This window comes from Rhincodon typus, chromosome 12 (assembly GCF_021869965.1).
Source record: "Rhincodon typus isolate 14 chromosome 12, sRhiTyp1.1, whole genome shotgun sequence".
NCBI classification, from domain to species: domain Eukaryota; kingdom Metazoa; phylum Chordata; class Chondrichthyes; order Orectolobiformes; family Rhincodontidae; genus Rhincodon; species Rhincodon typus.
The window spans coordinates 21,195,762-21,217,467 of NC_063343.1; the positions used below are offsets into that span (position 1 = coordinate 21,195,762).

At 38.7% G+C, this 21,706-nt stretch overlaps 1 protein-coding gene across 4 annotated transcripts in view; it reads right to left on the reverse strand.

The window, feature by feature from the left end:
* Positions 1-4,962: 4,962 nt before the first annotated feature.
* Positions 4,963-21,706, reverse strand: part of crebrf (creb3 regulatory factor) — a 26,572-nt gene continuing 9,828 nt past the window's right edge. For 2 of the 4 annotated variants that reach the window (XM_048604005.1, XM_048604006.1), the window contains exons 2-6: positions 15,080-15,272; positions 12,078-12,203; positions 10,283-11,345; positions 7,759-7,956; positions 4,963-6,251 (exon numbers count right to left, since the gene is read on the reverse strand). In XM_048604005.1, coding sequence (XP_048459962.1) covers positions 6,208-6,251; positions 7,759-7,956; positions 10,283-11,345; positions 12,078-12,203; positions 15,080-15,088 — 1,440 coding nt within the window. In that variant the 5' untranslated portion in view covers positions 15,089-15,272 and the 3' untranslated portion in view covers positions 4,963-6,207. Of the gene's footprint in view, positions 6,252-7,758; positions 7,957-10,282; positions 11,346-12,077; positions 12,204-15,075; positions 15,273-21,706 lie in introns of those variants that run through there. The other 2 variants (XM_048604007.1, XM_048604008.1) reach the window with 2 other exon arrangements.

The following is a 21,706-nucleotide window of genomic DNA, read 5'->3' on the forward strand; positions in this document are numbered from 1 at the left end:
TCTTTCTTTTAAGATGCTCTTTAAATCCTGCTTGCAAAGGGGAAAGGCAAAGGTTCACCCCACAGATTCTTGATGTGGTGGGGATGTCCAATAAAGAGAGATTGAAGAGACAGGGTTTATATTCTTTAGAGGTTAGGTAATCTCATTGATAGATAAAATCCTTCTGTGATTCAAAAGGAAGGACAGATGCACAAAGGGTGGGTGGAGTTGGGAAGTTTCTACTTTTTTTAAAAAAAAATTCATTTATGGGATGTGGGCATTGCTGGCTGGCTAGCATTTATTGCCCATCAGAAGGCGATGGGCTGCCTTCTTGAACTACTGAAGTCCACATGCTCTGGGTTGACCCACAATGCCATTCAGGAGGGAATTCCAGGATCTTGACCAAGCAGTGAAGAAAAGATTTCTATATCATTTCTATATCAGGGTGCCGAGTGGCATGGAGGGGGACTTGCAGATTGTGGCATTCCCATGTATCGGCCTCCCTTGTCCTTCTAGATGGAGATGGTCATTGGTTTGGACAGTGCTTTTGGAGGATCTTTGGTGAATTTCTGCAGTGCATCTTGTTGCTAGAATACGCTGCTGCTACTGAGCGTCAATGGTGGAGGGAATAGATGTTTGTGGATGCAGTGCCAATCAAGTAGGCTGCTTTCGACCTAAATGGTCTCATGCTTCTTGAGCTTTGTTGGGGCTGCACCCATCCAGCCAAGTGGGGAATATTCCATCACATTCTTGACTTTTGCCCTATAGATGACGGACAGGCTCTGGAGAGTCAGGAGGCGAGTTGTTCACCGCAGTATTCCTAGCCTCTGACCTGCTCTTGTAGCCACTATGTTTATGTGGCAGATTCAATTGAATTTTTAGTAAATAGTAACCCCAATAATGCTCTTAGTGGGGGATTCAATAATGGTAAGACCACTGAATATCAAGAGCAGTGATTAGATAGTTTCTTATCGGTGATGGTCATAGCCTAGTATTTTTGTGGCACAAATGTTACTTGCTACTTGTCAGCCCAAGTCTGGAAATTGTCCAGATCTTGTTGCATTTGAACATGGACTGCTTCAGTATGAGAAGTTGTGAATGGTGTTGAACTTGCACAATCAGCAGCGAACATCCCCACCTCAGACCTGATGATGAAGGAAAGTCACTGACGAAGCAGCTGAAGATGGTTGAGCTTAGGACACTGCCTTGCGGAACTCCTGCATAGATGTCCTGGAGCTGAGATGGTTGACCTCCAAAAACCACACCAATTTCCTATGTGCCAGGTATGACTCCAACCAGCAGAGAATGTGCCCCGATACCCACTGATTTCAGTTTGCTAGGGCTCCTTGATGACACAATCGGTCAAATGCAGCCTTGATGTCAACAGCTGTCACTTTCAATTCACCTCTGCAATTCAGTGCTTTTGTCTAAGGCTGTAACGAGTTCAAGAGTTGAATGACCCTGGTGGAACCCAGACTCAGTTATTGTGCAGGTGCTATTTGGTAGCACTGTTGATGACATCTTCCATCACTCTAGCAATGACCAACAGTAGACTGATGGGGTGGTAAGTGCCGGGTTGGATTTGTCCTGTTTATGTAAAGGACATACCTGGGTAATTTTCCACATTATTGGAAAGATGCCAGTGTTGAAACTGTACTGGAAGATGTTGACCTCAAAGATTGAGATCTCTAGATTATTCCTGCTGCTACATGCTAGTGAGTATATATTTAGGAGAATAATGAACATGTATGCATGGCTCAAGAGTGGGTCCAGGAGAGAAGATTTTAGATTCCTCAATCATTGAGACAGGTTTTGGGGAAGGTGGGACCTGTACAAGTGGTACGGTCTGCAAATGAACCAGAATGGAACCAACATCCTTCCAAGTTGGGAGGAATTTAAACACAGAGCGTAGGACAATAAGAACACAGCACATGTCAGTAAAGGAACCAAAAAAAAGAGGGAATTCAACCATGTTGAGCTTCATGCTGGTACGCGAGGCCGGATGGCGTCTACATTAATGCTGATTATACGTAAGACATCGGAGTTAAGGTTGTAGATTGACACATGGAATTGTGATGTTGCTGCCATTTCAGGTTGATGGGGAGACTAGGCTGGAAACTCAACGTCCCACGATGTAGGATCTTCAGGCAGGGCCAGGGATGGTGCAGAAGAGGAGGCAGTGCTGCATTATTAATTAAGGCAGGACAATATCCTGAAAAGGTCTTCAAATGAGGCTTGGCGAGTAGAACTTAGGAATGAATAGGGGGCAATCACAATGCTGGCAGCATATTACACACCACCACCACCACCACCACCACGCTCCCCCCCAACACACCCTGTGTTGGTGATAGTATCGAAGGGTTTAAAAGCGACTGATTTCTCAAAATGTATTCTGGACAGCTTTTCATAATCAACATGTAGAAGGTCCAACAAGAGATATGAAAGCGACCGCAACAATGTTTGTTTTAAGTTTGTTATGGAAAAGGTAAAAGATTATCTGCAAAACAAAAAAAGGGTTTTGGATTTTGGGAAGGCAGATTTTATTAAAAAGCAGCAGGATCTGGCCAAAGTAGACTGGCACAATTCTGGATAAATCTACAGTAGAACAGCAAGGGGCGTTGAAAATGGATTTGGTGAGAGTATATGCCCAGCATGTTCTCTTTTGGATGAAATGTTCAGGATTGGACAAGAAGGAAAAGAGAGGCTTTTAACAGGTACAAAGGAAGCAAAATCAACAGAGACCCCACTGGAGTACAAAAGTACAACAAGAGCAATGTGGTTGACTCTTAAATACCCGCTGGGCAATCAGGGATGGACAATAAATGCTGCTTGCCAACGACACCCTCATCTCGTGAATGAATAAATAAACTCCTGAAAGCATTTAGGAGAGCTTAGAGAGAAACCCCAAGGTAGGAACCAAGGGAACAAATGTGTGTTGAGTCAGAGTTAAGGTGTTAAACGAACAAATTTACATCGGCCCTCTCTTTGAAGAGGATGTTGCTACAGGATTCAGGAAGAGGGACTAAGAGGTTCTTGGGAAGTTTGACATATGGAGTGAGGAGATATTAGAGGTTTGGATGGGTTTAATTATGCAGAAATCCGCAGGTCCTGAGATGCTGTGGGAGACAAGGGAGGAACAAATACAGGGGCTCTTACCCAAATTTTTAATTCCTCTCTGGTCATGGGTGAGGTGCCAGAGGACTGGAGAACAACTAATGTGGTTCCACTTTTCAAGAAGGGTGGTAGAGATAAACTAGAGAATTACAGACCAGTGAGTCTGGAATTGGCGGTAGGGAAACTATTGGACAAAATTCTGAGAGAGACAGAGAATTAATCTTGACTTGAAGAGATAAAGTTTGAACAGAAATTGTCAGCATGGCTTTGTCAGAGCAAGGTCATACCTAAAAATTTGAAGTTTGAGAGGTGGTGACCAGATGTGTAGATGAGTGTAGTGCAGTTGACGTAGTTTTTACAGATTTCAGCAAAGCCTTTGGCAAGGTTTCACACTGAAGAATGACAAAGATGATAAAACATATGGGATCCAGGATAACTTGGTAACTTGGATCCAAAATTTGCCAATGGTAGGAGACAGGGGATGATGGTAGAAGGCTGTTTGTATGAATGGAAAACCATGTCCAATGGTGGACCACAGGCATCAATGCGGTCTTTATTATTTGTGAAATATATAAATGATACAGAAGAAAATGTGTGCAAGTTTTTGCACGGGTGAGAGAGAAAACAAGTTAGTTTACGGATGACATGAAGATTGGCTAGGTGGTTGACAGTGTGGAAGAAGGTCTCAAGTTACTGTAGGATATAGATGAATTGACCAGATGGAATACAATCCTGACAAGTGTGAGGCGATGTACTTTGGAAGAAGCAATGACAATGAATGACAGTGTATGAGGAAGCTCAGAGGAAGAGAGGATCTTGGAGTGGTTGTCCAAAAATCCTTAAAGGCAGCATGACAAGATAATAGCTTGGTTAAGGCATCTACCTGGACCACTTGCCCTCATAAATCATGGCATATAAGAGCAGGGACATTATGATGGAGCTGTACAAGACTTTGTTAGGTCACAAATGAAGTAGTGCGTGCAGTTCTGGTTACTGCGCTTTTGTGAGGATATGCTTGCAATAAAGGGGGTGCAGAGGACCTTCAGCAGGGTGTTGTCTGGTGGAGCAGTTTAGCTATGAAGATAAGCTCAGATTGTTTTCTTTAGAGCTGGGTAAGTTACAGGCAACCTGATTGAGGTGTGTAAGATTAAGGTTACCAAGTGTATGGACAGAATGCATAGAAAGCAGCTATTTCCCCTAGTTGAACAGTCAACAATAACAGGGCATAATTGTAAAGGTGAAAGGCAAGGGGTTTAGAAGAGATTTTTTTAAGCACAGGATTTGGTGGGAATCTGGAATACACTGTCTGGGCCAGGAGTTGAGGCAGGCAATCTCATAACCTTTAAAAAGTACTTGGATGAGCATTTGAAATCTCATAATATTCAAGGCTATGGGTCAAGTGCTGTAAAATGGAAGAAGAGTAGATTTAGAGTAATTTTTGTCAGTGCAGACTAACTGGACCAAAGGGTCTCTTCTACAATATATGATTCTATAGCTGGAGTGTTTTTTTTTTGAAAACAAAAAGTTGTTGAAAAATCACTGTGAACACAAGGCTTCCGAGAACACATGACTGGTGAAAACTGCATATTCCGCTTTAGACTTTTGCTGGGAATAGCTGAACAGTGAATGGATGGAAAGAATTGATTGGGGACCAAGATGCCCATCTGAAAGCAGAGAGAGCTGAGGAGCCCCACTTCTGAAAAAAAAATTATTGAGAACATGAGAGAGTCTTCTGAAAAGTTCTGAATGTCAGCAAAGATTCCAAAGAGAACCATGCCTAGTCAGTGACAAACACACATGCTAGAACATCAGAACATTCTATGCCTTGGCCTTTTTGCATTCAAGAATAACCATAAAAGCCAGAAACTTTCACCCTTTATTTTAAAGTGAACATCTACAAAGACAGAAATCAGTATTTTAAATCCTTTACGTGGAGTATGAGAGCATGTGTACTTGTAAATTCCTCTCGGAGTTATTTAGAAAGATAAACATTTATATTTCCACATTAGGATCTGTAAATGGCAACCAATTACTGCATCTTCATTGAGTTAATTTTATTATCAAATAAAACTTATAATTGTGTTAAGAAACTTGGATTTTACTTATAAAACGTTATAGTCGAGGTATTTAATTGGCCATCTCAGTAATTGGGAAATATGCATTTTAATGTTGTGACCCCGGAGCAGTAAGGCTACAGCAACAATGCACGTCTCCAGCTTCTATCATTATACTGTTTTGACCCATGTATGCTTTATACGTAGGTTCTTTATTCAGACACTGCAAGTTTAACAGAGGGTGCATTTTAATGTTTTCACCTTTGCTCTACAAGTCCTTCTTATTATGCTGCAAGTGTGCAGGCCCAAATCTCTATCATCTACTGCAATGCTGTTTCAGCAATAATCTCTTTTTGTTAATCTAGCCATTTCAATTTTCTATTCATGCATTTCTAAACTTTGCTGCTCAGACACAAGAGCAAGATAATAATTTTGCACTGTGATAGAAACCCTGGGATTTAATTTTTAAAAAGAATACAACTTATTACAAGTTTGGATTTCTGGCTTTTGAATTAGTATCACGTGGGTTTACAGGCGTATGAAGTTAATTATTAACTTCAAGTATGTGTGAACCAATGGTAATTTCTTTTAAGACGGTTTTTAAAGCCTGCCTCTAGAATGAATGGGTTCTCTACACCCCTAACACATTTTTGTTTATTTCAGATGGTTTTGTGACCCAGCAAAGGTAAATCACAGGGCCTCGAGGTTTGTAACAGACTTCTTAAACTTTTGCTTTAAAGCTTAAGGGAAACACCCATAGCTTAGAGAGGGAGACTTTTGATTTCAGTTTTTATTTTAAAATGGGGCAGTCCTATGAAGCCCTTGGAACAGGATGGCCATGAAGATGAGTGCTCCTAGAAAGGAAGGATATATAGTGAACTATATATAGTTACCTTTGAGTGAAGAGTTAGCATTAGTTCTAGACCAGAAATGAGATAAAACCCTGAAGAGGTTTCTTAAAACAGAGTACATTTAAACACATATATAACAGCTTCAGGAGAAGCTATCACAGTTCCAGTCTAAAAGCTGAAGCCACAAGTGATTCAAACCTACCAACGTATTAGATATAGGGACGGTCAAATTGTAGGAGCAGTGTTTTCAGTCCTATAAAAAAGATTTTGTTTTAGAATTGAAAATAAACAAAAGAAGAAGATAACTTTGGGAATAACGGGACTGTTTAAAAATCTTTGACCATGTATTGATAATAAATATATTGGCTTATTCTATTTTGCCTTCAGAGATTGGAATCAAACACCTCTTATTGACTATGAGATCCTGGATTGGGATTGTTAACCTGGATCAGAGAAACCTAGCTGAGAGATATAAACAGGGGACTCAGAGTTTCATAACCTAACTCCAAGCTGGCTAGCCACAGTCAGTGTAACGTGCACATACGTATAAAGGGTGACTTAGTGATGGGTCACTGGCCTCTGCGCAGTAATTTCAACTTTCACTTCTTTTCTTTTGTCAGTTTTATTCTTAAAGCAAAACGTGCTTCATTGCATGCTTTTGTTTCAGTGAGAGTTCATTTTGTTAGAATCAAAATGAATTAAAATACGATCCCCACCCTGGCTGGTAATAACATTAACTGGGATCATAACAACCCATTCTCCCTGCCAAAAGAGGCAGTTCGACTTTCCTAATCATATGAAAACCTATAACATGCTCGGTTTTGAACAGTTTTACACAAACTATTTACATGTGAAAAGGTACCTACATTTAGAATTGTAGAGAGAGACAGAGACTACTTGATAACGTAGCTTCTTTGAAATTCCTGCATTACGCAGCAGTACCCCATTGGTGGAAGGGGTTTTTAATCTTGCTACCACGTACTGTCAAAACATTCTTCTATATCATATACCTTGTGGCAAAACCTCAAAATTGTAAATCTCTTGGTTGCATTATATTTGGCTTTTACGGTAAGGTTAATGTCAATTGTGAATGGCTGTGCACGTTTTCAAAACTTTTTTTGATAACCATAAACACTCTGAAGGATCATATTTTAGAGCATTTCTCTAAAAATATACAACATTTATTAAATTTGGATCTTAACACTGCTCTCTGTCAGAAAAGGACATTATTGACTCAGCACTTTCACCCAACAAAGCAATGGCACTTCAATTGGAGTCAGTATTGAATTTAGTTGTGGTGTTGGCAGCAGTAATGATGAGACAAAGAGCAAGTCACATAAAAGAAGAAGAAATAGCAAACTTTTGGAAGTTTTCTAAGGTAGCTTCCAGATAATTAGCTAAAAAGAAAACAAGATTCTTCATTGTGATGATATTAGTTCTAGTTATGGAAGAAATTAAGCCGGAAAAGATCATTATATAGCTCAGAGGTAAAGAAATTATACAACAGTTGTGAAATTATTAAAGAGATGGCTGCTCTGCTTTTTCCTGCTCTAGTAATGTAACATACTATTAGGCAAGGGTAAAGAATTGAAGAAAAATGTGTAATCTGGCAAAAAAAGGGATAAAACATTCAGATATAATACTAACAAATCACTAAACAGGTTGTACTTGTGTTTTGGCAGTAAATGCAGTTCAGATTTTAGGTTTAAAATTTGAAGCAAAGCAAAACCAGAAATAAATTTTAACTTCTTTCAGCTTACCATGGTGTAAACCATTTTTCTGATACATATTACTAGGCAAAGTATCCCTATCCCATTCAGAAGGCTTCAACATTCGATCTTGCTTGGGTGGTGGCATCAGCTGCTCACTGTACTCCCAGAAGTATCTTCGTTTGCTCCTTTTTCTGGAGGTACCTGTTACTGCATCCTTTATGTCATCTACGGTGTCATTTTCAAATCCTTTACACAAGAAAAAAAATGCATTATCAACACGCTACAAGTAGCAGTATAAGAAAATAACACTAGGAACTGAAGGGCATTTTCTTGTAAATACACTCTATACAAAACATAAATTGTTTTAGCCACATGGTAAACTTAAATTCCTGACAATTATACAGTTTTTTTTTGTTTCCCTGTCATCCCTTACTTTGGCTTTTCTTCACCAACTCTTATGTCATTTAATCTTTTCCATCTTCCAGCCAGTCAAGAATGTTCCCCTCTGCTTCTCCCTCCCCACTATTCTCGCCTCTTTCACTGCTTCAAAACTTCTCTTTCAGTTCTGATGGATAGTCACTGATGTGAAACATTAACTGTCTCTTACTGCACAAAAGCTGCTTGATCTGATGGAAAATTTCAAATGTTTTCTGCTTTTATTTCAAACTACTGTATCAGCTTTATGAATAAAGAAATAGAATGCAAGTCAGAAACTTATGTTGGTCAGTCCACAGCTGAAGTAGGATTACAATTAGAATGGCCTTTATTGTCACATATACTCATTGAATATAGTAAAAAGTTTATACGTCCCCAATAACAGCGCTGACATAAATACAAAAGTACCTAGACACAGCTTCTTTTGTTACAAGATCTTAGACAACAGAGAAATAAAATGACCAGCATTACAGAAATAAAAGTTCAGTACAACAAACCACGCTAGCACCTAGTTTCTAGTCCACACTGGGCCCTGGTTCCAGGAAGCGGCCACTGCGCCAGGCCAGGAAGTCACCTCGCCAGGCCGGGGGTCATTGCTCGACAGACGTTGGGAGTTGAAGAGAAAGAAAGAACAAGAAAGAGAAGAAAACAAAAGCGCACTAAGAAGAAGAAGAAAAGAGAAAAGAAGAACTAACAGAGTGAATGAGACCCGGCTGAAGCAACCTGCTCCACAATTTTGCATCTAAAAAGGTATGGATTTCAATTCAGGACACCATGTTCTAGGAAGGATATCAAGGTCTTAGAGATCGCAGAAACTAGAATGGTACCAGGAACAAGGAACTTCAGTTATGTGGCAGGTGTGAAGTTGGCTGTGTTCACCTTGCAGGAGAGGCATTTAAGGTCACATGCTAGAGTTTTAAAAGTCTTCAATGTTTTTAACAGAATAAAAGAATGGCCACTATTTCCAGGGACCATTTCCAAAAGGTTCAATACCAGAGAACAAATAATTTGTTTCTAGAATCCCTACAGTGCGGAAACAGGCCCTTCGGACCAACAAATCCACAATGAACCTCAGAGCATCCCCCGTGACCCACCTAACCTACACATCCTGAACACCAGCGGCATGGCCAATCCACCTAGCCTGCACATCTTTGGATTGTGGGAGGAAACCAGAGTACCCGGAGGGAACCCACGCAGACACGGGGAGAATGTGCAAACTCCACACAGACAGTCGCCCAAGGGTGGAACTGAATCCGGATCCCTGGTGCTATGAGGCAGTAGTGCTAACCATTGAGCCACCGTGCCGCCCGTCAGTAATATTGGTAAATAAATCATAGGTGACATCAGGAAATTTAAAAAAAAAACAGCCTTCTTTTGATCTGGAAAGCACTGCCTGAAAAGGTGGTAGAAACAGATTAAAGAGTGTAAACAGGAATTGAAGACATACTTGAAGGAAAAATATTAACAAGCCTGCAGGAAAATAGCAAAGCTGGCCAAGTGGCTTCCTCCTATGCTGCAACATTCTATCACATACAAAAATACACCTAATTTTATTTATACTCTTTGCTGATGTAATTTGGTATTTTATTTGCATTTTAAAAACTGTACCTTGAACATTGCAACTGAGCCATTATCTCACAATCAATACCATATTGTGTCATATAATATTTTCTACACTGAACCATATATGCTATCAAATGATACTGTTACCTTTAAAATATCAATCTAAAAATGGTTGAATTTCTCTTTATTATTTCCTTTGGATTTCAGCAAAATTATTTCAATAACCTTCTCCCAGTTATTAATTCATATTGAAAACAGCAATAGGGTGTCTATATAAAATGTGCTGAGACCAAATTAAAGTATTATAGCCAACTTATAATTTGATTATAAACAAAAGAGATATAACTTTTTTTAAAATACTATAAATATGGCAACAATCTGAACTCGAAAGCTGCAAAGCTTCTATAAGCACGTAAATTCTGATGCAAGATGAAACGGGACGCTGTTGTGAAGTATAAATACCTATACAGAGTAACTGAGGCAAATGGCTCTCCTTCTCACTCAAAATCCTGGAGTACTTTGTTATTGAACAGTTAAACATTACTTCAGTTTTAACATAATAAAGCACAAATACCCGGTTCAGAGAAGGTGTCACTGACATCATCATCCTTGTCTTCCTCCTCCTCCTCCTCCTCCTCATCATCGTCATCATCTTCCTCATTATCACTGTATTCATGCTCACTACCAAATCCTTCATCATGGTCCTCATCATCATCATCATCGTCATCTTCTGCTTCTTGAAGAATACTCGGAGACTGTTCATTCAAACTATCAGAAATGAACAAAGAATAATTGTGCTCTTCCTTTTTCTGGGTGTGATCAGAGACAGGTGGTGATAAAATTTCAGCAGTTTCAGTTCGAGTAATTGGGTCATTAGATTCTTTGAATACAATGGGTGCTTTATTGGAATAAATACTTTCCACATTCTTTTTCTCCAGTTTCCTGGCATTAGCTCCAATATCACTGCAACAGGAATCATCTGGTAAGTCACTGCGCATCTGGGTAGCACCCAATGTTGATTTACCAAGTGGTACTGGATTGATCCAGACTTTAGCTTTTTTAACAAAGTCTTTGTTGTCCACAAGAACAGGCCCTATTTTGGTATTGAGGGGCTGATTTGTGTTGACATTGTCCACAGTTGCACTGGAAGAAACAGATTTGGCTAGCTTTTGGGTAGTCTCTGGCATGCAAGCATCTATACAAGGACTTCTGGCAGATGACACCAGTGGCATTGCCCTGTTTGCTGGAAGTTTTTTACCAGCCAGAGAAGAGGTTAATGAATTTTGATTTAAACTCTTGAGTAGATCGGGATGATATAACGAATCCAAAACAGGCTGTGAATCTTCACAGTTTAGCTGGGCCAAAGTTGGGGTCCTGCTTATGACCTCTTCATTTTGGTAAGGACTGGAAAAGTCATCAAGCCCAAGGAAATCCACTTCCTTTGTTCCCCAAATGTCATAGCTAGTTAACTTGGTGTATTTTGTCAAGTCTTCCCAGCATGTGTCCCACTGCTCCCAGTTTGAAGTATACGAAGGATCCGAATCGAGTAACTCATTTAATGGTTCTAAAAGTTCAAGGTCTTTACAATCTCCCAAGGTAACAGGATCATCTCTCGAGCTGTAAGTCATCTCTCTGTCCTGAAAGAAATAAAAAAATTCTAATAAAACAAGATATTAACTAGACTGGAAGTAAAATAAAAAGGTTTTATCTCAAAATTAAGTTTTCTCCTCCTGCACCAAAAGTCAGAATTTTTTTTATAATTTAATTAGGATATAACTACAATTAGATGCTTATAGTGGATTCAAGTCTGCACAACAAATACAGATTGTGAGCAAACAAAGCCACAGATAGATTGTTGGCCCAAGTGGGTAAATAAATCTTGGCAAACAAATAGAGTAAAAAATGCAGACATAATTAGTTTTAAAAACTGTCTGATAATTTCAGCTGAACCACCAGAAGAGTCATGACTTAGCGTCTTCATACTCCAGAGAGAAGCACTTAAATGGGTGACTCAAGTTCCTGTTCTCATTTGCTCTTCCATGGCTCCAACTAGAAAATGTTATTATGCAGACTCTGAAGCAGACAGAGTCAGATTTTACAGTAATCTGGCTTTCAGGATTAACTGCCTGAAATGGCACCTTGTCTACAATTAAACATGAAGAACTGTCAGCTGTGAACTAGATTAAAGTGACTTAAATCAAGTTATTAATATGGAACTATACCACATAAAAAGCCAGTGTCTTTAAGAAAGAAGGCAAGTCAACTGACAAAAAGATATAAGTAACCACAAAAAGAAAAAATAGCAGGTGGTAAGTGAAACATCCAAAGTAAACAAGTTGTTAAATTTACTTGTATACTATGAATCTTACCAGTTCATACATGAAATCAGGATCTGAATTATTCCCCAACAAATCAGTACTGGTTAAGACCTGGTCTGGAAATGGGCGGTTGCAAAAGGCATCCCCAAATGGAGGATCCATTCCAGTAACATTGGGCTATAAAATAAAAGGATACACAAATTATTAGGAGAGCAGTTCATTAAAATCAAATTCCTGTAAGCAACTGAGAAATGTCTGGAAAAGTTATACTTCAATTGTTTATAAACCTGTTTACTGAGTTATGACAGGGCTTATTCTTTTTCTCCTGATAATTAAACTTCCTATCCTGATATTTGAAATAACCTCCCATACTAAAAGCATCAGTTTGTTTCATTCTAATCTTTATCATATTTACTAAATTTCACAGATTACAAATTATAACAAGATTCAAATACATTAGGGGATCAAACACATGGATGCTTCACCTGAAGTTGTCAGAATTCAATTTACCCATGAGCACTTAACAGTTTTCTTAAAGCAAGAATGAAATATTCATAGATGAAAAATCGAGTTTGGGATGAGTACTTCTGTCAATCCACAAAAATCAGTAAAGAAACCTGGAATGGGGAAGAAAGATAAAAAGTAAAAGAAATAGGAGATAAGAATACAAGCAAGAATAAGATAAGGATGACGGCAAGATGAATGGCCAGGGAATAAATAGAGTTTCGATAAAACATAATAAGACTGTTAAAAATAAAGGAAAAGAAACTACTCATCCTCAAATTAAGCTGTCTGTACAGCAACGTGTTTATCCATAATAAAAAAGGGTAACTTGAAGCAATAACCTAGAGAGGAACCAGATATAGTAGGGATAACTGAAACATGGATAAAGAATTGGGCTACCAATAAAAAGTTATAACATAATCAGAAAGAATAGGGAAGAAAGAGAAGATGGGGAGCTTCAACTAATTAAAAGTAACAATGGAAGCGGGGGAAAAAAATGGGATTTAAGTAATAGAAGGTTAGGTTTAAAATTCATATGGATTAAAATACAAAATAAAGAGGGATTGATCACTCAAATAGTAGTATATATGTCTCCATATTATAAAAAGGGCATAGAAGTACTGATGTAGCTGTAAAGTTTACCTGAAGGATAACAGGACTGGTAGTTAGAGTCATAGAGATATACAGCATGGAAACAGACCAGTCGGTCCAACTCATCCATGCCGACTAGATATCCTAAAATTAATCTAGTCCCATTTGCCAGCATTTGGCCCATATCCCTCTAAACCCTTCCTATTCATATACCCACCCAGATGCCTCTTAAATGTTGTAACTGTACTAGCCTCCACTGCTTCCTCTGGCAGTTCATTCCATACACGGACCACCCTCTGCGTTTAAAAAGTTGCCCTTAGGTCCCTTTTAAATCTTATCCCTCCCACTTTAAACCTATGCCATCTAGTTTTGGACTCCCCCTACCCTGGGGAAAAGGCCTTGACTATCCATCCTATCCATGATCTTATAAACTTGTATAAAGGTAACCCGTCAGCCTCTGACACCCCAGGGAATATAGCTCCAGCCTATTCAGTCTCTCCCTGTAGCTCAAACGCTCCTAACCCTGGTAACATCCTTGTAAATCTTTTCTGAATCCTTTCAAGGTTCATAACACCTTTCCTACAGTGGAGGAACCAGAATTGAACGTAGTATTCCAGAAGTGGCCTAACCAATATACTGTACAGCTGCAACAACTACCTTGTCTACCTGTGACTCCACTTTCAAGGAACTATAAACCTGCATTCCATGTCTTTTTGTTCAGCAACACTCCCCAGGAGCTTATCATTAAGTGTACAAGTCCTGCCCTGATTAGCCCTACCAAAATGTAGCACCTCACATTTACCTAGATTAAATTCCATCTGCCACCCCTTGGCCCATCTGACCAAAGTCCCATTGTACTCTGAAGTAATCTTCCTTGACATCCAAATCATTTATATAATAATGATAAAAAGAAGTGGCCCCAGCACCGATTCTTGCAGCACACCACCAGTGACAGGCCTCCAGTCCAATAAGCAACCCTCCAACTTCTGTCTCCTGACTTCAAGGCAATTTCATATCCAAATGGCTAGTTCACCCTGTATTCCATGTGATCTAACCTGTTAGTCAGTCTACCATGCAGAATCTTGTCAAACGGCTTACTGAAGTCTATCTATACAATGTCGCTCTTGCTAGGAATTGAAAAGATTGAACAGGTTCATACTAATCGTTTTCCAGAAATAAGATGTCATGAGACCCACCACAATAATAAAGTGTTTAACAGGGTATACAAAACATATTTCAGCTTGTTTTTGTGAACAGACCAGAACAGAGGCCATAGACATAAGTGTAGACACTAATAAAGCCAATGAAGAATTGAGAAGAAATTGTCTTACTCAGGGTGCATGAATGTGTAATTGAGCTGAATAATAGATACGTACAAGGGAAAGTTACATAAAACACAAAACAGAGAAAGGAATAGAACAATGTCATAATAGGGTTAGAAGGTTGGAAGATGGCACAGGTGGAGCATAAACAATGGCATGGATCAGTTGGGCTGAATGGCATGTTCCTGGTATTTACAGTACAGTCAAAACTATGAGACACAGGATTTGAAAATAAAACTTGCTTGAAAAACAAAATCATGTATCACAGCCTTAAAAATGATGACATATTTCTAATTATAAACAAACAATATTAATTATGAATGGAATTATTTTAATAATTGTAATCTTTGAATTACAAGCCACTTTGCAAATTAATATCAATTAATAACGCTGTGCAGTTAATGTAACTGTAATAATTATCTCTTTACATTAATAGTATAGATTTGTTTGTGGTAAAGTCATTATTTTTCATACTAAATCAGAGTGGGTTAAAACATGGGCTCTTGGAAACATTGAGCAATGTAGTTTTTAAAAACATACTGTAAATCTTGACTCAAATATTAATTCATTCTGAATATAAGCAAACTGTTATTACTACAAAGTCAGGAATTTTATGGAAAAAGTTAACACACCTACCTGCGGCATTGCCAAGCCCACATCTGGTTTATTCAAGCAATTTCTTTTCTGCAGTTTTGGTCGAGCTGTTTCCAGTTTTACTAAATGGTTGAAGTGATTTTAAAAATGTTAACTACAGGTTCAACTATCAGAACATAGGTATCACTGCACTGAAGTTTTCTTCTGGTCAAATGTTCCTTCTAAATTTGCAAACCTAACAAAATAAAATCATTGATACAATTAGAACAAAGTCCAACAGACATACTTAAGCATTACTTTAAATCATTAAGATTTAATTCTGCATTCTTTATTTACACCAATTTGCTTGCCTCTTCTCCAACAGTTTAATCACTTGAGACACTGCATGACACTAGTTACTTTTCCAAAACACACTCAATTACATAAATCACAATGTCATAATACTGGACAATTCTAATGTAGATCTTAAGATCAACTTTCAGGAAAGGATGGGACCAAAGAAACTTTCAGGAGTTATTGAACAAGGGAATGCCAACTGGTAACAATATTTAACAATAACATTTAGTGCAGATTTAGACATCATAAGTACCTGAAGTCAGAACAACTAGTTTTCTTTTAGCTATTAAAACAGACATTTTGTTTTTTTTTTATTGAAGAATAGGAATCAAATTACTCAGTGGATGTGGAACAATCTACCACAAGATGTAGTAGCCACCGCCAAACATTTCAACAGGAACTTCCTCCCACTCCATCAATGTAGCACCACAGAAAGAAACAACATAAGTACTTGGTGCAAAAATAATTATCTGGCATATCAAACCACCTTGGCATGCATATTTTTAGAATCTTTTCTAAAATGAAAGTAAAACTTGCAACCCTCTGGATCGTACATGCAAAGAAGTTAAAAACTGTAGTTTCTGATACAAGCAAGTTCTGAAGCAGTTTTAACCATAGATTCTGGACAAGAATAATGCCTGCCTGATACTGCATCATATACTTTGAGTCAATGGTGAACCGGAAGCTATGAAAATAATCTCACATGTCAATAATTTGTTGTGTTCTAAAATTACAGACATTTACAGCAAGAAGACAACGCTGCCATTGACTCATTTCTTGATATTTGTGTCTCCAAGTCAGAGATGTACGGATTCAGGTCTCATTCTAATTTTTTTTTTTTAAATAAAATCACAATCGAAACAGACACTTCAGTACATTATGATAGCGTGCTCTGTTGTTGATAGTACAGGCCTTCAGGTTGGATTTAAACTATTTGCATATTCCACTGGATCTGGTAGATGGAAAGATAAAAAGTATGACAATCTATTAAATTTGATATCTCTGCTCTTAAATCCAGGTAGCTAAAGCCACTGCACTTCAAATAAAAATGAATTAATTGAATGTGAAGTGATCTGGGACATGGAGAGACATGATTAGATTTTCTTTAAAAATATTTAGTCATGGGGTGTGGGCATCACTGGCAATTCCAGCATTTCGTTCATCCCTATTTTGATTTTTGTGTTCGGATAGAAATAAGGCTGAGCCAAGTACATGACGGAATCAGTTGAAGGGTCCAAGAGACAACTGTAGTTACTGGAATATTTAAAAGGCCATCACGTGCCTCTTGGGTAGTGGAAAAATAAAAAAAAGCAATATGGGAAAAAGATGTGGTTCAGAATGATTTGACCGAGAAAACCAAAAGCAGGTACAAAACATTTTTTTTTAAATTTGTAAGTTCAAACCAGAAAGCAATGTGTCAGTGGGTGATGAAGCATAATGATCATAATTTGTATCAGTTACTGTAGCCCAGACATTGAGAAATATCAAGCACACAAATATTGAAATTATTTTCAAATAAAGTTTTGAACTCATAGGCAAATTGCAGGTTACCACAGAATTGATATATTTTGAAGTTTATGCATGCTCACTGATGGGAACTAAAAGCATCACACTGCCATCTACCAGCAAAGTCCACAACTACACTCTCATAGGAAACACTGCGCAAGAATTCTACAAAATGTTTATATGCAGACAATTTCCATTTTGCATAGCAGGAAGTAAAGGCTTGTGACCAGAAAGTCCCCAAAAAGACCTCTTATAATTGACAAACATATTTTGCCCACACAACAATAAACACATTTTGAAAAGAAATTCCAAGCTCTTCATAAAATTTGAGAGCCGTGAAAAGATACTATCTTGGCCTAAAAAGGCATGTTTTATAGTTTGCAATTTTGGAGATAATCAATCATTACAATGATTTAAATATGTATACAATCAACTGCAGATTGAGCAAGAATCAATTAGAAGCACTATTAGCATTAGAAGCATCTTCTTGCAGTGATATATGGATCAGTTTCCATTTAAGGTGTTAAGTATGCTTTCTAACTAACACAGAACATAAATTTCAAGGGTGGCTCAAGGAGCAAGGGAAAGAGAACGCAGTTTCTCACACATGGCAATAGAGGACCTGTGGAAGAGAAGGAAAAGGAAGGGAATAGATGTCCTAAAGCAAATAAGGTAAGAAGATGGATAGCTGAGGAGGATCCTCACAGGGAAATGTGTTGGTATTCGTCGGCAGCAGTCGCAATGGATGGAATGCGAAAGTGGCACCTTGTCTGGAAATTGGGGAAGCAGAAAGCAAAGTTTCACATTTATTCTGTGATAGATATGCCAGATAACAGCCTCATAAAACCAAGCTTCAGAAAGTGACCGATTGCCGTAAACACCCAAATACCTGATGGAATGAAAACCTGCCTGAAAACTTAAGATTGTGGCTTGCAAAATGAGAAGACCACCTGCAACTTGGTCCATGGCTTTATTCACAGCCTGGAACTCATCCCATCCATTTCAGAGTCTGGACAATTCCATCTGACAGCATAGGCGGTTCAACATTTTGCTGCATCTGACGACAGAGGATACAGTGCCCATTGCAGTCGTTGCAACTTTCAAAGTGTTGCGTTCTCCACGTATCAACGAATTGCAGTGGAAGCTCAAACATCTGACATTTCTGGCTCCAGTTTCCTTTTTGAAAGAGACTAGCACATCTGTATCCAGATCACTACGCTGGCTAAACAGACTCACCCCCAAAGTAGTAGCATGGATATAATGGGTATAATGGAACAGGAAACAATCAGTCTCTCTATAGATGGCTGAACTCCTGCTCCTTCCCTCCACTTCACCATTGCCATTACAGCTGTCAACAAAACGCCTTAAGCTCATGCTGGTATACAGCACTATGATGCATCGTCCTCACAATTCAGCCTCTTAAGGTCATCATCGGGGGTCTCCGACCAGCCTTCTTTACATTAGCAGCATTCATTCATCCTGTGTGGTGCTCCACACAGGCAGCACTGTTTAGAAAGCACCAAGGTGGATAAGAACATATGTATTAAGAATATGCACGACAGATGGTGAAATGGGAATTCAAATCTGGAATACAAAATGCACCTAATAGTGACCAGACAATCACTGATTGTTGTTAACAAAAGAAAAAAAACACTGGTGCAATTATGTTGTTTAGGAAAGGAAATCTGACATCCTTATCTATATGGCCTACATGTGATTCTAGACCCACACGAATGTGGTTGACTCTTAACTGTTCTCCTCTTGGCTATTAGGGATGGGTAATAAATGTTGGCCCAGCAGCAACACCCATATCCTGTGAACTAATACAAAAATCTTGTACATAAAGATGTCTCAATCTTCATGAGGCTTCCTGAAATAGAACACAGCAGATGACAACAGCTACTGAAAGGTAAAGGTTGGAAACTAAGAAAAGAGTTTCCAGAGAAAGCAATATTCCAAGTAACAAAAAAGTATATTGCAACTGTAAGTTGTCAGGGTATGAACACCCTCCAATGTTGGAGTCTGAACCACTCGAGCAGTGGAAGTGATACTACCAAAGGGAAAACATGGTGTGGCCTTGGCAGTTTCACTTCCTACTATAAGTATTTTGAGAGTTGAACACAAGAATTAGAAGTAATAGACCATACGGCTTAACGAGCCTCAGTTGCCATCCAATGGGTTTCAACTTCACTTTCCCACCTGCTGCCCTTATATCTCAATTCCAAGACCCGAAAGATCTGTCGGTTCCAGCCTTAAATATATTTAATAATGGAGTATCAATAAGCAGCAGGGGTAGAGAATCCCAAAGATTTACAATCCTTTCAGTAAATTAATTTTTCATCTTAATCCTAAAAACAATCAGCCCCTTATTCCGACAGTCTGTTCTCATGGTTTACATTCCCTGACGAGAAGAAACATTCTGTCCGATCTACCCTATCAAGCCTATTCAGAATCTTGTATGTGTGAATGAGATAAACTCTCATTCTTTGGAACTCTTAAGATTACAAGCCAAAACCTTTCATCTAGGGACTAATTTAGTGGTGAAGATTGTTTCATGGAATACAAGTTTCACTAGCTAAGCCAGCATTCACTGCCAATCCCTGTCCTATCATCACTGACTGCCTCTGCCTGCAATGCAAGTCAGAAGGATACTAGAGTATTGCAGTGAAATTCGTAAGAAAATGTGATCTGTTAAATGTCGATAAGTCATGGCAGACTTTGGAAAATAAATATATAACATTGCCTTTAAAGTAACAAAATGTCCCATGACATTCCCTAGGAACATTATTATAAAAACTATCACACTGAGCCACACAAGGCGATATTAGGTCAGGGGGCTAAAACTTGATTGAAAAGGTTTGAAGAGCTGCTCTGAAATGCAGAGACGGAGGGATACATACATACATGAAATTACAGAATTAGGGACCAAGGCAATGAAGACATGCTACCCAACACTGAAGCAATTACAACTGGAAATGATGCTAGTGAGCACAGAACAGGTGGTTTGATCAACTGAGCATGTGGCTCAAGAGGGACAGTATAAAAGAACCGATGGCATTGGAGATAGTGTATTGGTGTGCTGAGAACGAAACTATTTAAAATATATATGAAAAACTTGAAGGAAGGAAGCAAATGTACTTCAGCCAAATTTGCAGACACAAAAATAAGTGGAAACGCAAGTTGTGACAGACAGAGAGAGAGAGGGACGAACAGATTACAGATAGATTTTGATAGGTTAAGTAAGTGGACAAAAAGCTGGCATATGGAGTAGAACGTGGGACAATGCAAAGTTGTTTATTTTAGAAGGGAGAAAAAAAAGAACAAAATATTATCTAAACGGAGGAAAATAGCAGAACGCTGCAACACAAGGGACTTGGGGGTACTAGCACATGGAACACAGGAAGCTAGTACATAGGTAACCAGGAACACGAATGGAATGCTGGCCCTTATTTCAAGGGAGGTGGAGTTTAGGAGTAGGCGAGTCTTACTGCAACTATACAAGGTGCTGGTGAGACAAAATCTGGAGCTCTGTGAGCAGTTTTGGTCCTTTTGTTTAAGGAAACACATTACTTTATTGGAGGCAGTTCAAAGAAAGTGATCTCATTGAAACATACAGGATTTTCAAGGGCTTGACAGGGTAAATGCTGGGAACACGTTTCCCCTCATGGTAGAGTTTAGGACCAGAAGGCATGATCTCAAAATAAGCCAATTTAATGTTAAGACGAGGAAGAATTTATTCTGTCAGAAAATTGACAGTCTATGGAACTCCTTGCACAGAGAGCTGTAGGGAAAGAGTCCATGCATATATTTAAGGCCAAGTTAGACAGATCCTCGATTGGTCGTGGAATCAAGGGTTATGAGGAAAGGACAGAAGTGTGGATGTGAGGAACATTGGATCAGCCATAATCCTACTGAATTGCAAAGCAGGCTCAAGAGGCTGAATGGTCTACTCCTGTTCCTTACGATCTGATTAGATTTCTGAGGCACTGGGACTTGATCTGCGGCAAGTGGGACCTGTTAACAGAATTGGGACTGAGATCATCAAGAGAAGTTTTGTTTGTGCTGTTGATGACTGTTTCGCAACCGGCTTGAGGGGAGAATGGAAATCTGAAGGGTAGCTCAAGTTGAATAAAGTAAAGATCGTACCAGGAACCAGAAAAATAGCAAGCAAAATTAGAAAACAGGTGAAACAAGGACAGCATTAACTCAACTCAATGTGGAACAAAGTTAAGGGCAATTAACCTGAAAGTCTACCATTTGTGAATGCTGTGTACAATTTGAAAGGAACAATTAGAAGTCTAGGAACTGAATATTCAATGTTTAGGAAGAACCATCACAAAGGAAAAGCAAGTGATGTTGCACTGACAATAAGGGATGAGATCAATACATTAACAAGGGAGAATCTCCGATCAGAATCAAGCTTGGAATCCGTTTGGGAGAATCTAAGAAATGGCAAAGGCCAGTAAAACATTGATATTAGTGACTTAAAGGCAAACAATCAGTAGTGATTGTGTGGTGCATGGCATTTATCAGATCTGAGAAACATGTAGCGTAGGTAATAATCATGGGTGACTTAAATCTGCATATGGACTGGATAAACCTAATGAGCACAAAAGCTATGGAAGATGAGTCTCTGAAGTATGTTCAGCATTATTTTTTGAAGCAAAATGTTGGAGAATGAACAGGATATATTAGATCTAGTATTATGCAACAAGCAAGTGGCTGTTAATCTTGTTATAAAAGAATATTTATGGATGAGTGACCACAATTTAATACTTTCGTTCAAAATGTAAAAGCGGGAGAGAGTTAGTTCAAAATGTAAAAGCG